The sequence below is a fragment of the Aphidius gifuensis genome, linkage group LG1 (genome assembly GCF_014905175.1).
Source record: "Aphidius gifuensis isolate YNYX2018 linkage group LG1, ASM1490517v1, whole genome shotgun sequence".
In the NCBI taxonomy this organism is placed as follows: domain Eukaryota; kingdom Metazoa; phylum Arthropoda; class Insecta; order Hymenoptera; family Braconidae; genus Aphidius; species Aphidius gifuensis.
The window spans coordinates 24,979,078-25,000,256 of record NC_057788.1 but is presented as its reverse complement, the minus strand read 5'-3'; the positions used below and the strand labels follow the sequence as shown (position 1 = coordinate 25,000,256).

At 26.5% G+C, this 21,179-nt stretch overlaps 3 protein-coding genes across 3 annotated transcripts; all 3 read right to left on the bottom strand.

Annotated features, from left to right (window-relative positions):
• Positions 1-4,440: 4,440 nt before the first annotated feature.
• On the bottom strand, positions 4,441-10,154 carry LOC122861020. The gene is made up of 18 exons (XM_044165168.1): positions 9,922-10,154; positions 9,697-9,834; positions 9,455-9,620; positions 8,983-9,392; positions 8,748-8,913; positions 8,520-8,680; positions 8,302-8,443; positions 8,098-8,230; positions 7,852-8,027; positions 6,877-7,103; positions 6,615-6,746; positions 6,352-6,514; positions 5,897-6,282; positions 5,666-5,831; positions 5,463-5,599; positions 5,239-5,380; positions 4,927-5,059; positions 4,441-4,836 (listed from the first exon to the last, which is right to left on the bottom strand). The coding sequence occupies exons 1-18, from the start codon at positions 10,117-10,119 to the stop codon at positions 4,644-4,646; spliced, it is 3,369 nt and encodes a 1,122-aa protein (XP_044021103.1). The 5' UTR covers positions 10,120-10,154; the 3' UTR covers positions 4,441-4,643.
• A 3,027-nt stretch (positions 10,155-13,181) lies between these two features.
• LOC122861013 lies at positions 13,182-20,941 on the bottom strand. Its single transcript, XM_044165155.1, has 26 exons — positions 20,670-20,941; positions 20,457-20,594; positions 20,214-20,376; positions 19,742-20,151; positions 19,505-19,670; positions 19,259-19,410; positions 19,050-19,191; positions 18,842-18,974; positions 18,595-18,770; positions 17,995-18,098; positions 17,777-17,914; positions 17,540-17,702; positions 17,081-17,466; positions 16,843-17,005; positions 16,611-16,762; positions 16,379-16,520; positions 16,165-16,297; positions 15,942-16,086; positions 15,233-15,466; positions 15,025-15,153; positions 14,793-14,955; positions 14,323-14,720; positions 14,095-14,260; positions 13,865-14,025; positions 13,500-13,777; positions 13,182-13,443 (listed from the first exon to the last, which is right to left on the bottom strand). The coding sequence occupies exons 1-26, from the start codon at positions 20,868-20,870 to the stop codon at positions 13,257-13,259; spliced, it is 4,923 nt and encodes a 1,640-aa protein (XP_044021090.1). The 5' UTR covers positions 20,871-20,941; the 3' UTR covers positions 13,182-13,256.
• On the bottom strand, positions 15,816-18,253 carry LOC122856923 (juvenile hormone esterase-like). Its single transcript, XM_044158837.1, has 9 exons — positions 17,995-18,253; positions 17,777-17,914; positions 17,540-17,702; positions 17,081-17,466; positions 16,843-17,005; positions 16,611-16,762; positions 16,379-16,520; positions 16,165-16,297; positions 15,816-16,086 (listed from the first exon to the last, which is right to left on the bottom strand). Exons 1-9 carry the CDS (start codon positions 18,202-18,204, stop codon positions 15,900-15,902), a joined length of 1,674 nt encoding a protein of 557 aa, XP_044014772.1. The 5' UTR covers positions 18,205-18,253; the 3' UTR covers positions 15,816-15,899.
• Positions 20,942-21,179: the final 238 nt, after the last annotated feature.

Below are 21,179 nucleotides of genomic sequence, written 5' to 3'. Positions count from 1 at the left end.
ATCTGTTGTTACATCGTTGCATCAACCCTTTCTTATTCCATCTCACTTGCACCTAACATAAGCCGCCAAGCGCCCGGAGCGAATAAAAAATTTAGCAACAGAGAGCTTTAATAAAGTAACAAAAAAAAAATATTCAAAATTATCGCAACGCTGGTAATATTTATTTTTTTTATTTTTGCAAATAATTTTATATTTAAATTAAAAAATAATTTAAAAAATTAAATATTGATGCGAAAATTATGATCAAACATTAAAATCTTACTACAATAAAATATAGATAGAGAATAAAATAATATAAATCAACAATTTTATTGCTATCTCATGTTATTACGTGGGTAAAGTGAGATAGCATTAAAATTGTAAACAGCGCAACAATCACGTAACAGAATGCGATCAACTTTAATACAACGTTACGTGATTGGTGCGCTGTTTACAATTTTAGTGCTATCTTTTTCTAACACATGTAATAACATGATATATTGATAGGAAGCTCTGATTGGCAAATTTGCAAAAAGTGAGGGTGAACATATTCCCTTACTCCTTTTCATAGTTAGATGAGCGCCGTCTTGGCGCTGCGGGAGCTCATTATTCACTTGGATCTGGCGGCGTCAACATTGACCACGACTGGACATTTGGAAGCTGGGCTACTTTTGGATCTGCCGGACATCCCACGGCTTACTCCCGGAGGAAATTTTGGCAATTTGGACTGCTTGGGCTACTGGCATCTCTCACTGCATACAACTCTGGCCAGGATTACGTTCCAGTATCCGCTGAAACATAAATTCAAACCTGGTGGACCGCTTTCGCTGCTGCTTACACTCCGTCGAACGCTGTGGGCTAATTTGGATTGCTTGCTCTCCGAGTTGGACTTTTACGGATAGAGCTTAATCACGCGTCGACGTCGAGAAGATTGTACCTGTGTCCTGCTTCAATTATCCTGTGTCCGTCTGTCTGTCTGTCTAATGGGGGTGAGTGATTTCTTTTTCTTTTATTCGGGATTTTTTTTAAATTATTTTTTGCGTTGATTTTTATCCGCGTTCTTAATTAACTAATAATTGTTTAACTCTCGGTTCAATTCAGACGACTTTTTTTAAATAATTTTTATTATTTTGATAACTTAAAGACTGATGACAAAGTTTTAATTATTTTCTCGTTTTTTATAAATTTTTTAATTCTTAATTTAACAAAAAAAAAATAAAAAGTCGATATCATTCATTGTTTGATTTTGCGCTTTCGTTTAAAAAGAATTTTCGGTGGAAACTTTTTTAAGACTTTTTCAATCAGTGCATAGTTTAGAAAATCAATTTAATTTTATGAATATTTATTCTATTTTTATTACTTTTAAATAACAACATAAATTAATTTTTCATAAAATAATTTAATTATTGATATTCTTTAAATTAAAAAAGATAATCAAAATTATTCTTGTAAATTTTTTTTTTCTCGATTTACGATTTAAATTGGAGCAAAAAAATCTCGTATGTAACTATTGTCCCGGCAACCTGAATAATAGAAATTTGTTACAAATTATGAATAGTTATTTTATATTTTCTTAGTTTTTTTTTTTAAATAAAAACTTACGCCGAGCATAAAACGTCGAGTAAGCTCAAAAAAATTGGACCCTGTTAATACAACATTATCAAATTCGAGTTGATATTGTAATCGTTCGGTCTACAAAATACAAAACAAATTTACTTTAAAATTAAGTTTCAATTTAATATTTTACCCATAAAAAAATATATTCTCACTTCAATAGTAAATTCTGAAGGTGTACAATCATAAATTAATGGCATAATTATTTTAGATTCTTGATGAATTCTTGGGGCAGTATAAATAGTGATAGCCTTTTTTACAAGTATAAATGTAAAAAAAAAATAAGCGAAAAAACTGTTATATTAGTATTATCAGATTTAAAAAAAGAAAACATAGTTTTTGATGAATTAGAAATATCTTTGAAATTTTATTTTTATCATAATAAAATTTATTTAGTTATGATAAATTATTTTTTACCGCTTCTCTTGGATATTCAAACTGCCTTGGTGTGATAATTTAATTTCTTTTTAAAACATTCTATAATTTTTTATTTCATATTAAAAAATGTTTTATTATTGGCAATTTTCATTTCATCCATACAATTATTATTTAGATTTTTATTATAGTTATCAAGTAAATTCACGTTTTTTTTTTTAGAATTTTCAATAATAATTTTACCTCTGGGGGTTTTCAAATAGTTTCATCCAGACATCTCAAAATATACTTTGGCAAATCATTATTGTCAGAGCAAGACATAAATATTAATCCTGTCTGAAATTCCTGTATAAACATAACATAATATATAATATCATCATTATTATCTTTTCTTTTTTTTTACTTTTATATATGATATCATTTACCTGAATAATTAAATTCGTAAAATTATCGTAGACTCATTCATTTTTATACTGACAATATTGATATAATTAAATGAAGAGTTTTTCATTTTTTGAGTAGTATATATTTTTGATTGTTGAAGAAAATCAGTAATGTTTTTTATTCAATTATATTTTTATATGGACAGTGCATATTCATTTTTAAATTAAAATTAAATAAACATACCGGTATTATCAGATGTACTGTCATTAAAAAAAAATTAATATAAGATTCATCAAGGATATTTATTGCAACAAAGCTAATTGATATTGATTACTAACAGAGATATAAAGTGGCATTCAATTAAATATTTATCAAAATGATAGTGATACTGTTAGGTGATAATAGGTCAAGTATTGTTTTTCGATAAACAACAACACTTTTTAATATTCGTAAATAGATCAGAAAAAGTTGGTTAAAGTTTAATGTTTTTTTTTTTCTTTGAGACTTTGATCGTACATATTTTAAAATTAATTTTTATTTATAATTATAATTATTTAAAATATTAATAATACATATATAGATGTAAATTGAGATAGATTACCCTTTTTTCTGTAATTTGAATCAATTCAATAAGAGCAAAGCTAACATAATCAGTATCTACAACAATTTCAACAGTGTCTCTTTGACATGCAAGTGGTGGCATATTGAATTGTGATGGAAGTTTTCCGTAAATTAGATATTCTACTGAAGCCCATGTATTATTAGGTCCAGTTCTAAAAAAAAGTAATAATTACATATCATGGTTTGAGATTTATTATCGGCTATAAATAAACTATTTTGATTAGATTATAAATGAGCTGCTCAATTATAAGTCAATTGAAACATATACGGATCCATATACTCCAGATAAAAATTATGAAATAGACTCTTGTAAAAAAATATTAACGAAAATTTTAAATGATATTTTCTATTATTATTTGTTCGTATTCAAGACGAAAAATAAAGTCAACATTTGCCATGTAAAATTTCAACTCGAACCGAATTTACATCTTATTTTAGTGACACATTAACACATATTTTTTTTTTATAAATTTAAATTTTTATTAATTTAAATTTAACTTCACTTGTACGTCAATTTTTAAATCACTTGAATGTAATTAAATCAAAAATATATCCTGTTGCAAAAAAAAATATAAATAAATACTTGATAATTATTCAAAATTATTAAATTAATATAAAAAAAAAAAATAAACTTACTGCGTCAGCTATTCAAATTGTATTTGCTATTTGTCGGCACAAAGATTTAAGAAAATAATTATTTCTTCTTTCGTCGGTCACATTGCTAGTGAAAATAATTTTTCTTTAATTTTCTGATTACTTCTAACTTTTATTAATCATTAAACATACAAAATATTGATACTTGTTCTTCAGTTTTTCTTTTATCTTCGTCAACATGTGATGTTGCTTTTTTCAATCCTTCAATTGCTAATTTTAGTAAGCTATGATCAGGATTATTAATATCAGTATGACGATGTACTTCTTTAAGTAATAATATTGTTAATCCTCTAATTTTTGAAATAGAGTTGTATCATCTTTCCAATTTGTACAATGATGTTCAAATTCTTCCAACATTTTTTTATGAGTATCATGAATTATTGATACATTACCAAATATTCATTTACGTTCTGTTGCATTTATCAATTCACCTGGTGTATCAATTAAATTATTATTCAATAAATTAAAAACATGTGATGATTAATTGACAGTTGATTTTTTCTTATTATTATTTGATTTAAAAAATCCTCAAGTTATTTATTTTTTTTTTCTATATACTCTGACGCAATTATTAATTTTTTATTTTTTTTGATTATTTTTTTTTAATTTGAATATGTCAAAGACACGTGTGTGAATTTTATTATAAAAAATTTATATGTCAATTTAGGAATAATAGTTTTTAGGTTTATTTATTTATAATGATTATTGTACACAGTTCAAGGTCATAAAATAAAAATATATTTATCTTAATTGATGAAATAAAATAATGAATTCCATTTAATTTGCTAAAAAAAAAATATATCAAGATTGAGTCTATAAATATCCTTAACAGGATTTAAGCCTGGTGCTTTTTTTGATTTGGTATTTTTAATAGAAAAAAACAGGGGTTTTTTTTTTATTTTTTTTTTTCGATTAATTTTATCCGTGAAATTTAGTTTCTGATTAATATTACAAAGCTTGATGATGTCATTTATTAAATACTAAATTATAGAGCAATTGTAAAAATTTATTCAGAATCAACGCCTTGGACAAGTCCCATATTTAAAAGGGCGCAATAACTTTTGCAATAATTTAACAAAAATATCAGTTGGTCGTGGTTTCATAGATAGCGATTTATCATTTCCAATTTCTAAATGTGTTCCTTTATTATTTGATGGACTCCATGTCATATTTAACGAGGAATCGTCTGTACCATTTGGTGTAGGATCTCTAGATAATTATAATTGATAAACAAAAAATTATTTTCATTATTCTATAGGATAAAATATATTTATGTATTTATTCTTTAACTGTACTCACAGATATTTTGCAAAGTTTGTCCATAATCTAATCATTCTCGAACGATGAATTCCAATACGACTGTTAGGATCTAATGATTGACTTCTATTTGAAAAATAAAAAATATGTGGGAGGTCATCTGCATGGGCACAGCCTAATAAAATTATAAAAAAATTATAAAATTATTTCAACATTTTATTCAATGAAATTTTTTTTTTACTCTTCCCTGGTGGAAATATTTCTCCGCCATTTCTCCACCATTTCTCCACTATTTTTGACGGAGAAAAATTTCCACCAGGGTTGAATTAAATAATTGATTTAAATTTTACTAACCATCGAGATTGAGACCATCAAGTCGATGAAGTGATTCATTATAATCAAAAGAATTTCTATAATAATATACCGGAGTTGAACTTTTAGCAAGATATTTTTGTGTTGAGTCAATTCCAGTGACAAAAAATAAATCAGTGGTTTCCTTTAGTGACAAAATTTGTTAATCAATACGGATATAATTTTTTAATAAAATTATTGTGTTTAAAAATAAAAAAAAAACATACATTTATAGCTCTGTAAAGAAGATAGTTATCTTTAACTAGTCCAATATCTAAATGATTAATAAATGAATAATCATTCAAGCCAATTGATTGAAGATGCATTTTGCTAGCTTCAAATGTATTTGCCATATTTTTAATACCTTTTAAATCGAACAAATAATTATAAAAAATTTATTGATTCTATTTATTTAACTTTATCAACTCACCGATAATAAATAAAAGTATTTCAGCATTTGTAAAACCAAGTATTATTGGTACAGCTGAATAATTTCCTGATTCATAATGTCTAATTGGACATTCAGATAAAAAAATATCTTTGGCGATACTTGGATTTTCATAAGTTGGTTTAAATGTCGGCAACCCTAAATTCACCTGAAATATAAATTTAAAAAATTATTTATTTTATTCAATTGTATAATTTATTTATGTATAATTACTCCGGTTTTATTAAATGTTGCAAAAACAAGTTGCTCGGCTGTTGCATTTTGTAGTGTTTCATAAAGTAATTTTTTTGTTGTTGTTGTAATTCCAAGTTCTTTGCCAACATCCAATGCTTGTGCAACTGCTGATGTGATTGAACTAAAACCCCATGGATTAAGTGGACTACCACTCATGCCTATAATAGCTCTAAATAGTCCTTTAGATGCTGGTGATAGTTGATGTAACAATGCTGAAACTGATCCAGCACTTTGTCCAAATAACGTTACTTTGGTTGGATCACCACCAAATTTTTTAATATTTTTTTGTATCCATTTTAATGCAAGCACTTGATCCTTTAAGCCCATATTTCCTGTAGCCTCAGGAATATCCAACGATAAAAACCCTATATTCAATTAATTATTTAAAATTCAAAAAGATATAATTAATATAAAGATAATTACGAAAAATTTACCCAACGCTCCAAGTCGGTAATTCATATCAACAAGCACAACATTATCAGCAATTAAAAAATCAGGTCCATAAAGCTTGCTATCAATTTCACCAGCTATAAATTCACCTCCATGAATCCACACCATCACAGCAAGTAATTCATTTTTACTTTCATTGAATGACGTCTTGAAATATCATTATTATAAAGAAAAAAAAAAATAATAAATTATTAATTTGTCATAAACAATAATTATAATTTAACAAAATTATTTATTGACTTATTACCCATGGTGTATAAATATTTAGATAGAGACAGTCCTCGTTGCCAATATACTTGTTTTTAGTTACTTGAGAACATGCTGTAGCCTCTGATCTGGCAATAAGTGTTGTGGACCATGCATCAACATCCACCGGAGGCTAATTAAAAAAAAACCAGAATTAACCAATTAACTAATTAACAAATTACAAATACATCTAATTATCTAATCGGTTATTACATTATTTAATTTCACAAAGTAATTTAAATATTTATTTATGTATGTCTCACCTGAAATCTAAGTTGACCAAGAGGAGGTTTCGCATATGGTATAGCACGAAATGACGTATATTTAATTGATGTATCGTGGACTGTCGTTAAAATTTCACCTTGAACTGGTCCTTTATCAGTCATTATACATTCTGTTAATTCTCCTTGGACGTATTCGTAATATAAAAAAATTATAAATATATATTTAAACATTTTTATTTTAGTTGATTGAGACTGTTCAAGCTTCATTCAGTGAATGACATTATTTTTGTAAGCTTGTTGTCTATAAGTATTCTGATTTTGCAGGAAAATAATTATATTTATTTAAAGACGACAACACATTGTTTTCATAATGATTTCTGTATCATGAAATTTAATCTCTCTGACAGGTTCACTAATACTTGGAGAATTTGTAGATTAAAATTTTGTTTTCAATAAAATATACCTGTTTTTTAATGTTTCGATTTATTTTTATAAAAAAAAATCTCGTTTTTCTGGTATATATATTGGAATATATATTCCAATATTTTGGCCTACAGTAACATAAAATTATCTCCATTGGCACAATAATATTTATTAGTATGACCTTTTTTTCTACGATAAATAAAGTTTACATAAAATTTTATTAATTACTTTACAAAGACACTGTTGTAGATTTTATGTCGTTATAATTCTTATCTTATTTTTATTTTGTTTGTCTTGGTTTATTTTGTATTTATTTATTTAAAAATAAAATACTAATAATGATGAAATTTAATCTTGGAAAAGATCATTTGATTGATCATGTTTTTATTCTTAATTTTAATTAGTTGTTATTAATAAATAAATTCATTACCATTATTATTTTTATTGCGTTTATTAAATGAAAATTTTATCAACAATTTGTTTATTTTATTTATATACTGCAGTATCATGATGTATTTATTATTATGAATTAATTTTAGACACCTAAGCATTGATTTGTTTTTTAGTAAATTATTTTGAATTAATTAATACAATCAGCATGATCAAATGCATTGGCACTAGCTTGAATTGCTTTTGTTGTTTCATCAGTTGGTCGTGTTTTCATGACAAATTGTTCATTGCCAATTTCAAGGTGTAATCCTTCTGTACCAGATGGTATCCAAGTGAAATTTATTAGTGGATCTTTTGTATCACTTGGTGTCGGATTTCTGTATCCATAATAATTATAAAAATATAAATAAAACAATGAACATTATTTAAAACATTATTTACACTCACAAATATTTTACAAAGTTTGTCCAGAGTCTGATAATTTGTGTTCTGTGGATACCAATACGACTGTTGGGATCTGAATTTTGATTCATCACTGGTTGCCAAAAAAAATGACCAAGGTCATCCGCATGGCCTGTGCCTAAAAATATACGTATTTATTTTATCAATTTATTTTTGTTTAACCTATTTTTCAAAATACCATCTGCTCACCAGTAAAGTTAATGCCTTTTATTATGTGCATTGATTCTTCATAGTCAAATGAATTTTTGTAGTAGAAAACAGTAGAAGAATGCTTAGTAAGATATTGTTGTGTTGAATCAATACCAGCAACGAAATTCAAATTAGAAGTTATCTATTAATAAAAAAAATTATCAGTATCGTTATCATTACAATAATAATTAATAAAAATATATTATTAACAAACTCACATTGATTGCTGAAAATACAATACTTTCATCTAATAGATATATATCTTTTATTTTGCTTTCGATGACATTATTTAAAGCAGTTGATATGGATGGAATATCAACTTGAAGTAATTTATAATACATTTCGCTCATTATACACCAACGTAATAAATTTTCATAATCTGTTTAAAACAAATAGAGTTATATAAAAAATAGATCAATATACAGATTATTTAAAAAAAAAAATACCTGGAAAGAAGCTAAGCATTTCTTCATTTGTAAATCCAAGTATGACAGGTATTATTGAAAACTTTCCAGATTCATAAGTTCTCAATGGAGACTCAGTAATAAATATATCTTTAGCTATTTTTGGGTTTTCACATGTTGGTACAAATGGTACAAATGAAGCTCTATTCTAAATCATTAAAACAATATTTTTCATCTAGTTTAATTAGTAGTTCTATGATATTCAAGCTGTACTTACTTTATATCCTTTGATATTGCTGTGGAAATACATATCTGTAGCAGTGACAGCTAAAATTTCAGCTGATAATGCATTAATTTCATTAAAAACCTGTGTTTTATTGGAAGAATTAATTCCTAAATATTTAGCAAAGTCAAATGCCAGTGTAACTGCTAAAGACAGTGGTGCGAATCCCCAAGGATTTAATGGGCTTCCACTCATACCTATTGCACCTCTGAATAGTCCTCTAGATGCTGGAGAAAGTTGATGAAGCATGACAGAATCTGATCCAGCACTTTCTCCAAAAATTGTCACTTTTTTCGGATCACCACCAAATTTTTGAATATTTTTTTTAACCCATTTAAGTGCAAGTAGTTGATCTTTTAGGCCCATATTTCCCGTAGCCTCGGGAATATCCAAAGATAAAAATCCTATTCATCCACAAATTATTCAAAAATTTATATATATAATTTATAAACATAAATAAGTTTACCTAATGCTCCAAGTCGATAGTTCATTGCAACGACTACAACATTATCAGCAACTAGAAAATCAGGTCCATAAAAGTTTTCTTTGATTTCACCTGCAAGAAAACCTCCTCCATAAATCCATACCATAACTGCCAGTAATTCATCATTAACAGTCTCATTAAATGATATCTGTAAGCATAATTTAACATAAAAATCACGTGGTTCAATATGACAATAAATATATGTTATTTAAAAATCACAATACCTTCGGTGTATAAACATTTAAATATAGACAATCTTCATCTCCACTATATTGACCAGTTTGCTCGCTGATTTGTGGACACGATGATGCCTCCAACGTGGCATTTAGTATTTTTGTCCAAGCATCAGCTTCCACCGGTGGCTATTGAATTTAACACATATTTAAATAAATGTTTAAATTTTTTTTAAATTGTAAATTATTTATTGATCTTTTGTAATTTTTATTTACCTGAAATCTAAGTTGATCGAGAGGAGGTTTTGCATATGGTATACCTCGAAAAACAGCATATTCAAATGATTCATTATGAATAGTTTTAATTATTTTTCCTTGCACTTGTCCTTTGTCAGTTTGTACCACATCTGTTAATTTTCCATTAACAAAATTATGGGCTATGCAGAGAATTAAAATAAAAATTATTTTAGTCATTATTCATTGAAAGCGTATACTTATTTTAAATTTAAAACACTGTACACAATATATAGCACGAGGTTATCATTCAGTATATGATTGCATTGCGATGTGTACACAAGTGCAAAAGATAAATTTTACATAGTCATTTATAATTAAATATTTGAGCAAAATTATTTAGATTAATAAAAATCGTATTATATGTATACTTAATTAATAATTAAATATATATAAATTAAAAAGCATAAATATTATAATTAATATGTAGATGCTTTTTTAAAGATATAGCTAGTTGCTTTAGAATGATTATAAGTATTTGAGTAAATTATAGGTAGTTTTTTATTTTTGTGGATATTTTTATAGGGGGTTTTTTAATAAGTAAATAGTTTGAAAGATCAATTTAATTTTGCGATATTTATTTTATTTCTATAACTTTTGAATAACGACATAGATTCACTTTTCATAAAATGATTTAATTATTAAAACTTCTCAAATCAACTAACAAAATTACAATTTTTTTTGTGAATTTTTTTTTTTTTTTTTTCAATTTACGATTTAAACCGGAGCAAAAAAATCTCGTATGTGACGATTGTCCCGGCAACCTGCAAAATATAGATTTGTTACAAATTATAAATACTTATTTTATATTTTCTTAGTTTTTTTATTTGAAATATATTAACTTACGCCAAGCATGAAACTTCGTGTAAGCTCAAAAAAGTTTAATCCTGTTAATACAACATTATCAAATTCAAGTTGATACTGCAATCGTTCGGTCTACAAAATACAAAAAAAATAAGTTTAAAATTTAGTTTCAATTTATTGTTTTACATATAATGCCATATAAAAATATATATTTTTACTTCGATAGTAAATTCCGAAAGTGGACAGTCATAAATTAATGGCATAATTATTTTGGATTCTTGATGAATTCTTGAGGCAGCATAAATCGTGATAGCCATTTTTACAAGTGTAAATATAAAAAAAATAAGGGAAAAAACTGTGATAATAGTATTTTCAGATCTAAAAAAATAAAATATATTTGTTGATAAATTATAAATATCATTTGAAATTTTATTTTTATCATAATATATGATCTCACGTGATTCCAAAAAAAAGTTGTGTACTTATACAAAAAAAATTATTTGTAATAGACACAAATATCAAAGGAGATACTAATTTATCTGCTTTCTTGACTAAATTACTTAAAATACTGTAATTTATTCTAAGATTAGTCCAATAATTCTGATCATTTATTAGCTTAGAATCCATTGCCAATTTATTCATAAATATATATCTCTCTGCAAGACCAGTTGATATCTAAAATGATTTTTAAATACATAAAAATTTACCAGAAATATAATATAAAGTTTATTAACAGTATGAAAATAATACAAACTACTATTATAAATAGATCAGTAAAAGTCCAAGCAAAAGCAGCATATGTATCAATGACAATCATGCAACTCTCACCAAGTCCATTAAGTATATCTGTTTTAAAATAAATAAATTCATAATGACAATAATAAAAACTGACTCTAGGCTTACTTACATTCGTATGACGAATTATTATTTAGACAATTTTTTAATGACTCTTGTTTTTGTGAATCAATATTTAAGAAAACCCACATAAAATGTTCCATCAAAATTAATGGTATTATACTGAATGAAATTATATTGATTTTCCACCAAACTTTTGGACAATTATTTCCTGAACTGTAATATAAAAAAATATTTATTCATTTGTTTGATTATAATTTGAATAATCGATTAATATATGCATTTTTGAATATAATAATTAAATTTTATTGACCTGTTTAATTTGACTTCCATCGTTTTCCATAACTTTTGAAATTCCGGCCATTTTGATGAAATCCAAAAAAATGTAAAATATTCAAAAATAGTTACTGTATAAAATATTGAATATGATAAAGCATTACCACGAGACACTAAAAAATAAAATTAAAAATAAAACTAATATACAGTCAACTATTTATTAATTCAATACGCATAATGATTCAATCATATATTTATTTACTCGCAACACCAAATATACAGCCAAATTCCTTTTCCTTAGAAGCAATAGCAACCCTAATCGTTTGAGTCGATAAAGCTGTTATTAATAGAGGTATTAAAAAACTGTAAAACATTTTAAATGATTTTACAGTAAATTTCACTCTTTTATAATTTTTACTACTGACATTGGTGACAGGAAATAATCCAAACATTTGACCAACAATAAAAGTTGAACGCATTGAATTGTGAAATGATTCTTCGTCCTTTAAAAATAATTTAAATTATTTAAAAATTTATTTTTTATATTAATAAATATATGTATACTTACATATTTTTTGATTCGTAAAAGTTTTTCTCCTTTCGAGTGTTGATACATCATCATAAAATTTTTGATAAAACTAATAATTAGATTAAACTTAACTTTTCAACATATGTAGTATGGTTTTATTGTTGGTTTGCAGACAGTTAAAATAAAATAATACAACTGAGTAAAACTGTTAAATTTATGGTAAAGAAAAAACTATTTTTATGAATTTTTAATAATTTAATAACTTCATTCAATATAAATATTTTATATTGTTTTGTATACTATTGAAATTATTATTTGTAAGGGATTGTTAATCATTAATGATCTATACATAAGGCTTCGATATTGTCATAAAAATTTTCATAGTATTCTTTATAGTAGTTGTTTAATTTAGTTGATTATTTTTTCATCGATTTTACGTTTTTCAATATAATTTATTTGTACATTAATTTATTGATAAAAAAACAGGTAAAAATATAGAACAATATATATTTATTTTCAATTATCTTAATTTTTAAAAAATTAAAAAATTCACATTTAATAAATTCTGATAAAAAAAAACAAATTAATTATATATACTTTTTATTATTCATTAGTTTCTCGATCATTTTTAGTCATGCCTTCAGTTGAAATTGGTGGTAATATTGTTACATAACTTTTTCCGGACGTAAAAGAAAAAAAGAACGTAAAATAAAAAATAAATAAATTGGTACATAACTTTTTCCGGACGTAAAAGAAAAAACGTAAAATAAAAAATAAATAAATTATTTTTAAATCATGATCAAAATATTAACATTTTGAAACATTACCAGAGTTAAATATTTTTTATTAATTATTAATTTATACAATTAGCATGTTCAAATGGATTATCACTAGTTTGAACAGCTTGCATTATATCAGTGGTAATTCGTGGTTCTATTTTTGTCTGTTCATTCCTAATTTCAAGACGTAATCCTTCAAGTCCAGAAGGAGTCCAAGTAAAATTTAATAAATGATCAGCTGGGTCATTTGGTGTAGGATTTCTGTATGAATTAAAATTATTAGCATATAAAAAAAAATATATACATTTAATACGTACAAGTATTTAGCAAAATTCGTCCAGAGTCTACCCATTTTTGTTCGGTGAATGCCGATACGACTGTTCGGGTCCCAAGGTTGATAATAAACTGGTTGCCAAAAAATATGTGCACCATCATCAGCATGAGCACAACCATTAAAATTAATCCCCCTTTGTCTGTGTATCGACTCTGGGTAATCAAATGAATTTCGATAATAGTAAATTGGAATTTTAGAATCCGCAGTGAGATATTTTTGCAGTGAATCAATACCAATGTTGAAATGTAGATCAGAAGTAATCTTGAACAATTAATAATACAAAATTATCATCAAAAATTATATGAATTATAATTTTGAATGCGGTTAATAGATAAATCAAACCCTCACATTGACTACTGAGTAAATATCATCATTGCTCAAATGGTCTAAATCTTTTTGTGGATCATTTAAAAATACATTCAAATTATCGACAAATCTCGAGTCTCCTAATCCAAGTAAATTGAGGTAGTTTCTACTCAGCTGGGCAAAGTGTGTAATTGCCGTGAATTCTATTAAAAAAAAAAAAAACAAACAAGCAATTTAATCTTAAATAAAAAATATTCTTATTTTTTTTTTACCTGATAGAGTTATGAGTGTTTCTACGTTTGTAAAACCAATGATAATTGGTATCATTGAATAATTTTTTTTCTGGTATATATTTAATGGACAGTCGGCTAAAAAAATGTCCTTTGCTATTTTTGGATTTTCTCTTGTTGGCATAAGTGTCACAAAACTCGTTCTTTCCTACAATGAAACCGTGTAAATGTAATAATATTTCAAGTCAGTGTTATACCAAAGCATTATACCTCTGAATTATCATAATTTAGTTTATCAACAGCTTCAACTAATTGTTTTGGTGATACCTCACGTAGTCTGTTTAATAGTTGTGTTTTATTAGAGTTATTTATACCAAGATATTTACCAATCTCAAAAGCTTGTTTAACTGCTAATGAAACTGGTGAAAATCCCCAACGACTCAGTGGGCTTCCACTCATACCAATAGCACCTCTAAAAAGTCCTTTTGAAGCTGGTGATAATTGATGAAGCAGAACACAAACTGATCCAGCACTTAGTCCAAATAATGTTACTTTGTTTGGATCACCACCAAAATTCTTAATATTTTTTTGAACCCATTTTAATGCGAGAACTTGATCTTTCAAACCCATATTTCCAGTTGCTCCATCAGTGTCCAATGACAAAAATCCTAGGATAATTTGTTTTCGTTATATTAATTTACATTTTAATTATATAAATATTGAATAGAATTTATATTTACCTAATGCTCCAAGACGATAATTAATTGAAACAACTAACACGTTATCAGCAATTAAAAAATCAGGACCGTGTACACTTTGATATTTTGATCCTCCAGTAAAAGAACCACCATGAATCCATACCATCACAGCAAGTGACTCATTATCATTTTTGTCAAATGATGTCTAGAACAAATATATTTTTATTAAAAATAAGTACCGATTTATTGTAACTTGAAAGGAAAATTCGTTTACCTTGGGTGAATAAACATTTAAATACAGACAGTCCTCATCACCATCATATTGGTCCATTAGTTGTGGACATAATGAAACATCTGAAGTTGCATTCAAGACATGAGACCAAGCATCAGGCTCTACGGGAGGCTAAAACATAAAATATCATTTATTTTATGTCAAGATTATATTCATTTTGTTTGACATTTTTTGTAATTTTTAAACTCACTTGGAATCTTAATTCACCAATTGGTGGTTTTGCAAAAGGTATTCCACGAAATGATGAATATTTTATTGACTCATTTTGGATAGTCCCAACTATTTCACCTTGCAATTTTCCTTTATCAGTTTGTATGACATCAGTCAACCGTCCTTGAACGTAACTTGTCACAACATTGATTATAACACAAATAAAAAAAATGATTCTTTCATTCATTGTCTCTTCTGTCGTTCTTAAAAGTAGTTTTTACAATGACAATATCGTATGAAGTATTTTACTTATCCTGTTATGCAATATTCCTGTCATAATCATCAGTATCTCATGACGTTATATCACTCTGCTTTCTGTGTCGTTGAATGTTTGCTTTAGATTATTTTCAAGTGCTCATAGATAAGAAAAATAAAAACATCTAACAAGATAGTCGTTTTACGTAATCAATGGTAGATTCAAATCGTGAAAAATTTAATAACATGTCTAAGATATTATAATGAATGACACTTTGACCAGGATATTAATTTTGTTCATATATATTTCAAGAGTTATTTACATTTTTTTATTTAAAGATATTTATATTTTTTTATTAAAATTAATATTATAAGTAGAACGAAAATATCGTATAAGAGCAATAAAAATTAAGACAATATCAGTATTGAATAATTAATTTTTTAGTAAATAATCAGTCGATACAATCAGCATGTTCATATGGATTGGTACTGACTTGAATCGCGTTTATTGTGTCAGAAATAAGTCGTGGTTTCATTTCCATTTTTTCATTTCCAATTTCAAGACGAAAGCCTTCAGGTCCTGATGGAAACCAGGTGAAATTTACCAAAGGATCTGATGTATCATTTGGTGTAGGATTTCTGTGTTAATTAAAATTGTTAATAATTTATCATCATCTCAAAGAAAATAGTTGCAATATTTTTTATTTTTTTACTTACAAATATTTAACAAAATTTGTCCAAAGTCTAGCCATTCTTGTTCTGTGAACGCCAATACGAGTAGTTGGATCTTGTGGTTGTTTTTTTACTGGTTGCCAAAAAATATGAGAAACGTCATCAGCGTGAGCACACCCTAAATTAAATTTAAAAAAATATTTTCAATGTACATACTAGCATTGTTTGGGTTTGTAATTTTTAGAATAATAAGTCTTACCATCACGGTTGATTCCTGCTATTCTGTGACGTGACTCTTCATAGTCAAATGAATTTCGATAGTAAAAAACTGGAAATGAACCCCGGGCAAGATATCTTTGTGTTGAATCGACTCCAACATTAAATGTTATATCAGAAGTTATCTTGAATAATTAAAATTTAAAAAATAACATAATTAACTATCAGTATTATCACATAAAATGTTTATGTAAAATAAAAAAAAAAAAACTTACATTGATTCCCAAGTAAAAAGCATCATCGCTCAAATTATTTATATCTTTATCAATAAGTGCATTCAATCCATCTATGAGCGTTGAATTTCCAAAGCCAAGCTTGGTAAGATATTCTTTACCACTCTTGGCAGAACCAGAAATTGACGCTTGATCTATTGACATATTAAAATATTCCTAGTAAATATAAAATACAAAATCTATAGTTAGAGTCAATAATATTTTCTTGTCTTACTGCTTGTAAATATAAGTGTCTCTGTACTTGTATAACCAGTGATAGCTGGCATCATTGGGTAATTGCCTTTTTGATATATTTTTAGTGGGCAGGTCGATAAAAATATATCTTTAGCTATCATTGGATTTTCAATTGTTGGGCTAAATGCTAAAGCCTTACCGTCCTATATTTAAAATATAAATATAAATATTACAATCAATCGTTCAAGTTAAATATCCAATTCATTTAGAGTATTTACCATTTTTCGCTTCACTTCAGCTTGAACTAATTCTTTTGCTGGTATATGTCGAAGTTTATTAAATAATTCCGTCTTATTGAGACCAACAAGTCCAAGGTAACTACTGAATTGAAAAGCTTGTTTTACAGCTAATTTAGTTGATAAAAATCCAGTAGGACCCAGCGTGCTTCCACTCATAGCAATAATACTTCTAAATAGGCCTTTAGAAGCTGGTGATAAATGTTGAAGTGTAACACATTGTGATCCAGAACTTAATCCAAATATTGTTACTTTATTTGGATCACCACCAAAATTTTTAATATTTTTTTGTATCCATTTGAGAGCAAGTATTTGATCTTTAAATGCCATATTTCCTGTGGCCTCAGGAATATCCAACGATAAAAACCCTACATGCAAAAAATTATTTAAAATTTATACATTAATTTATATAATTAATGAACATAATTATTAATAATTTACCTAACGCTCCAACTCTGTAATTCATTGCGACAACCAAAACATTATCAGCAACTAAAAAATCAGGACCAAATGTAGTTGGGCGTATTACACCTGCAGTAAGACCTCCCCCATAAATCCATACCATCACAGCAAGAAGTTCATTGTCACTTTCATTAAATGATGTCTATATAAAAAAATAAATATCAATAAGTAACATTCACAATCAGATGAAAAATTTAGTTAATTATTTTGTTATACTTTTGGTGAATAAACATTTAAATAGAGGCAGTCCTCGTCACCATCATAATCTTGTAAATCTTCATTAATTTGTGGACATGATGGAGCATTTGACGTTGCATTTATGACATGAGACCAAGTATCAGCTTCCACGGGGGGCTAAAACATAAAATATCATTTATTTTCTTGTCAAGATTATATCCATACTGTTGAGCATCTTTTGTAATTTTTAAACTCACCTGAAATCTTAATTTACCAATTGGTGGTTTTGCATAAGGTATTCCACGAAATGATGAATATTTTATTGACTCATTTTGAATAGTTCCAATTATTTCACCTCGGACTTTTCCTTTATCAGTTTGTATTACATCGGTCAATCTTCCTTGAACGTAATTTCTCGTGATAAAAATAATTACAACAAATATATAAAAATTAATATTTAAATTCATTATTGAGACTGTAATTATTAAATCCTCGTTTTTAGAATAATAATTTCAATAAAAATGAATTCTTATGTTTAAAATATTTCGAAAAATTAAAAGTTACATGTAGATGAATAAGAAAAAATTACAAATAAAAGACAAAACAGTATTTTTATTAATTTTTTTTTCATTATCAATTTAATATTCGATAAGATAATTTCACGTAATTCACCTTGAATTTTGATTATTAAATATTTAATAAGAACAGATTAAAGTATAGTTGATTAAATCAAAAATCATTGAACAGTATTTATCAATTCATATCTGATATGAGTGATGATACAAACAATGATTTTTAATTTTTTAACTTATGCCTTGATAGAATGGAAAATTTTGTGTATAAAAATTAAACCGTGCAATCAGCATGATCGAAAGGTTTGCTCGTTATTTGTACTGATAATGCAGTTTCATCAATTGGTCGTGATTCCATTGACATTTTTTCATTTTCAATTTCGAGATGTAATCCTTCTGATCCTGAAGGAGTCCAAATTACATTTAAAAGAGAGTCTTCCATTCCAGTTGGTGTAGGATTTCTAAAAAAAAATTAATTTTAATAATTAAAAAAAAATTAAAAATACCAATTTTTTTAAATTATTTAACTTACAAATATTTGGCAAAGTTTGTCAACAGTCTAACCATTTTTTTTCTCTGAATACCAATGCGACTATTGGGGTCTAGAGAGTGACTTCTACTTGGTTGCCAAAAAATCTGAAGTAAATCATCTGAATGTCCCAGGCCTTGATAAAAAAAAAAAATTAATTTTGTTACATTTTGAATAGTCGTTAATTCAGTGATAAATTATATTTTTTTACCTCGAATACTCTTTCCAAGCATTTTGTAAGATGTTTCATCAGAATCAAATGAATTTCGATAGTAATAAACTGAGGGTAACTTTTGGATTAGATATTTTTGAGTCTCGTCAATTCCAGCAACAAAATTCACATCACTAGTTGTCTATAAAAAAAAAAAAACAAATTAATTAATAATAAAAACAATTATAATTAAGTAATAGTATACTTGCATTAATTGCTGAGTAAAGAACATTTTCATCCATTTGACTGTTATTTGTTTTTAAATTATTCTGTACTGTCTTTAAATCATTAATTATTGGTAAATCATTGAGACCAATGGATTCAAGATAAATCTTTGCCAGTTCAATTACTTGAGAAAAAGCTACAAAAATATTTAATTAAAATTGCATTTAAAATTCAACATTTGTGATTGATTTTTTTTCAATTGAAAAATGTAATTTAAATATACAACTTACTATTAATAAATAGAATAATTTCAGCGTTTGTAAAACCAAGTATAACTGGTATCTTCAAATATTTTCCAGACTTGTAAATTTTTAATGGACATTTTGATAAAAATACTTCTTTTGCAATACTTGAATTTTCATATGTTGGTTTAAATGTAAGACCGCCAATTCTTGACTAGATTAATTCGAAAATTATTTATAAAAAAAACTTTAAATATAAAAACAAAAATAATTAATTAAACTTACACCTGGTTTAATACTTGTTTCATCCATAAATTGTTGTGCACTTGCATAAACAATTTGCTGTGCAGTTAAATTTCGCAATTGTTTAAGTAATTCTTCTTTATCATTATTAATTATTCCAAGATATTTTGCAAAATCAAAACCTTGTTCAACTGCTGATGATAATGGTGTAAAACCCCATGGATTAAGTGGACTACCACTCATGGCAATTGCACCTCTAAAAAGCCCATTTGAAGCTGGTGATAATTGATGGAGTGAGACGCAAACTGATCCAGCACTTTGTCCAAATATTGTTACTTTTTTTGGATCACCACCAAAATTTTTGATATTTTTTTGAACCCATTTAAGAGCAAGGACTTGATCTTTCAAGCCCATATTTCCAGTTGCTCCATCAATATCCAATGATAAAAATCCTTCAATAATAAAAAATATTATTAGTTTTTATTATTAAAGTTGATATTATGATAATATTCACCCAATGCTCCAACACGATAATTCATTGCAACAACAATAACATTATCAGCAATTAAAAAATCAGGTCCATAGAGTGTACTGTTTATTTGACCAATAAGAAATCCACCTCCATAAATCCATACCATCACAGCAAGTGCCTCACTATCACTAGCATTGAATGACGTCTTGAGCAATAAACATACCAATAAAATTGATCAATAACAATTATTTATAAACAAAAAATATAAATTATTTTTTTATTTACCCTTGGTGAATATACATTCAAATAAAGACAGTCCTCATCACCTTCATAGGCACCACCAATACCAGTTATTTGAGGACATGATGGAGCTTCTGATGTGGCAACTAGTGTTGTTGACCATGGATCAATTTCCACTGGAGGCTATGAAATTAAAAGAGCAATTAACTAATTCATTTAGCTAGTTTATTTAATAAACAATTGATTTTATTTTATTACCTGAAATCTTAATTCACCAATTGGAGGTTTTGCATATGGTATTGCCCTAAATGCTGAATACTTAATTGATGAATCATGAACAGTTGAAACAATTTCTCCTTGAACTGGTCCCTTGTTAGTATTTATAATGTCAGTTAATCTACCATGAATAATTCTGCTGGATAAACAAATTATAAATATTCTCATAAAATTTAACTTCATTATTATTGTTTTTTTTTTGTATTTCTATTGAAATGATCAACAATATTATTTGAATTGTTCTTGATTTTTTTTTAATAATAATTTCTTCACCATATATACACTTCACCATACCATGACGAAATATATAATTGATAGTTGCGATAATTTCTTGTTATGCATATTAAATTTGCGATAGAACACAAGTGTATAAATAAAAATATAGTGTAGGTGAACTAGAATAAATCTATTTCCATAAGATAATTTTAGCTTTTTTGATATGTTATTGTTTTTCAACCTAGTTTTTTTTTTTTTTATATCTTACGTTTTAAT

What these genes read in the sequence shown, in the direction of transcription:
- LOC122861020 (XM_044165168.1), bottom strand. Translation starts at nt 10,119, where the DNA reads ATGACTAAAATAATTTTTATTTTAATTCTCTGCATAGCCCATAATTTT. An exon ending in TTGGTCAACTTAGATTTCAG is followed by an intron (nt 6,747 to 6,876) that starts GTGAGACATACA and finishes TTTTTTAATTAG; the next exon opens with CCTCCGGTGGATGTTGATGC. An exon ending in AATACTTTTATTTATTATCG is followed by an intron (nt 5,600 to 5,665) that starts GTGAGTTGATAA and finishes TCGATTTAAAAG; the next exon opens with GTATTAAAAATATGGCAAAT.
- LOC122856923 (XM_044158837.1), bottom strand. Translation starts at nt 18,204, where the DNA reads ATGAATTTAAATATTAATTTTTATATATTTGTTGTAATTATTTTTATC. An exon ending in GACACTTATATTTACAAGCA is followed by an intron (nt 16,763 to 16,842) that starts GTAAGACAAGAA and finishes ATATGTCAATAG; the next exon opens with ATCAAGCGTCAATTTCTGGT. An exon ending in ACAAATTTTGTTAAATATTT is followed by an intron (nt 16,087 to 16,164) that starts GTAAGTAAAAAA and finishes TAATTAACACAG; the next exon opens with AAATCCTACACCAAATGATA.
- LOC122861013 (XM_044165155.1), bottom strand. Translation starts at nt 20,870, where the DNA reads ATGAAGTTAAATTTTATGAGAATATTTATAATTTGTTTATCCAGCAGA. An exon ending in TTGGTGAATTAAGATTCCAA is followed by an intron (nt 15,154 to 15,232) that starts GTGAGTTTAAAA and finishes TTTATGTTTTAG; the next exon opens with CCTCCCGTAGAGCCTGATGC. An exon ending in ACGAATTTTGCTAAATACTT is followed by an intron (nt 13,444 to 13,499) that starts GTACGTATTAAA and finishes TAATTCATACAG; the next exon opens with AAATCCTACACCAAATGACC.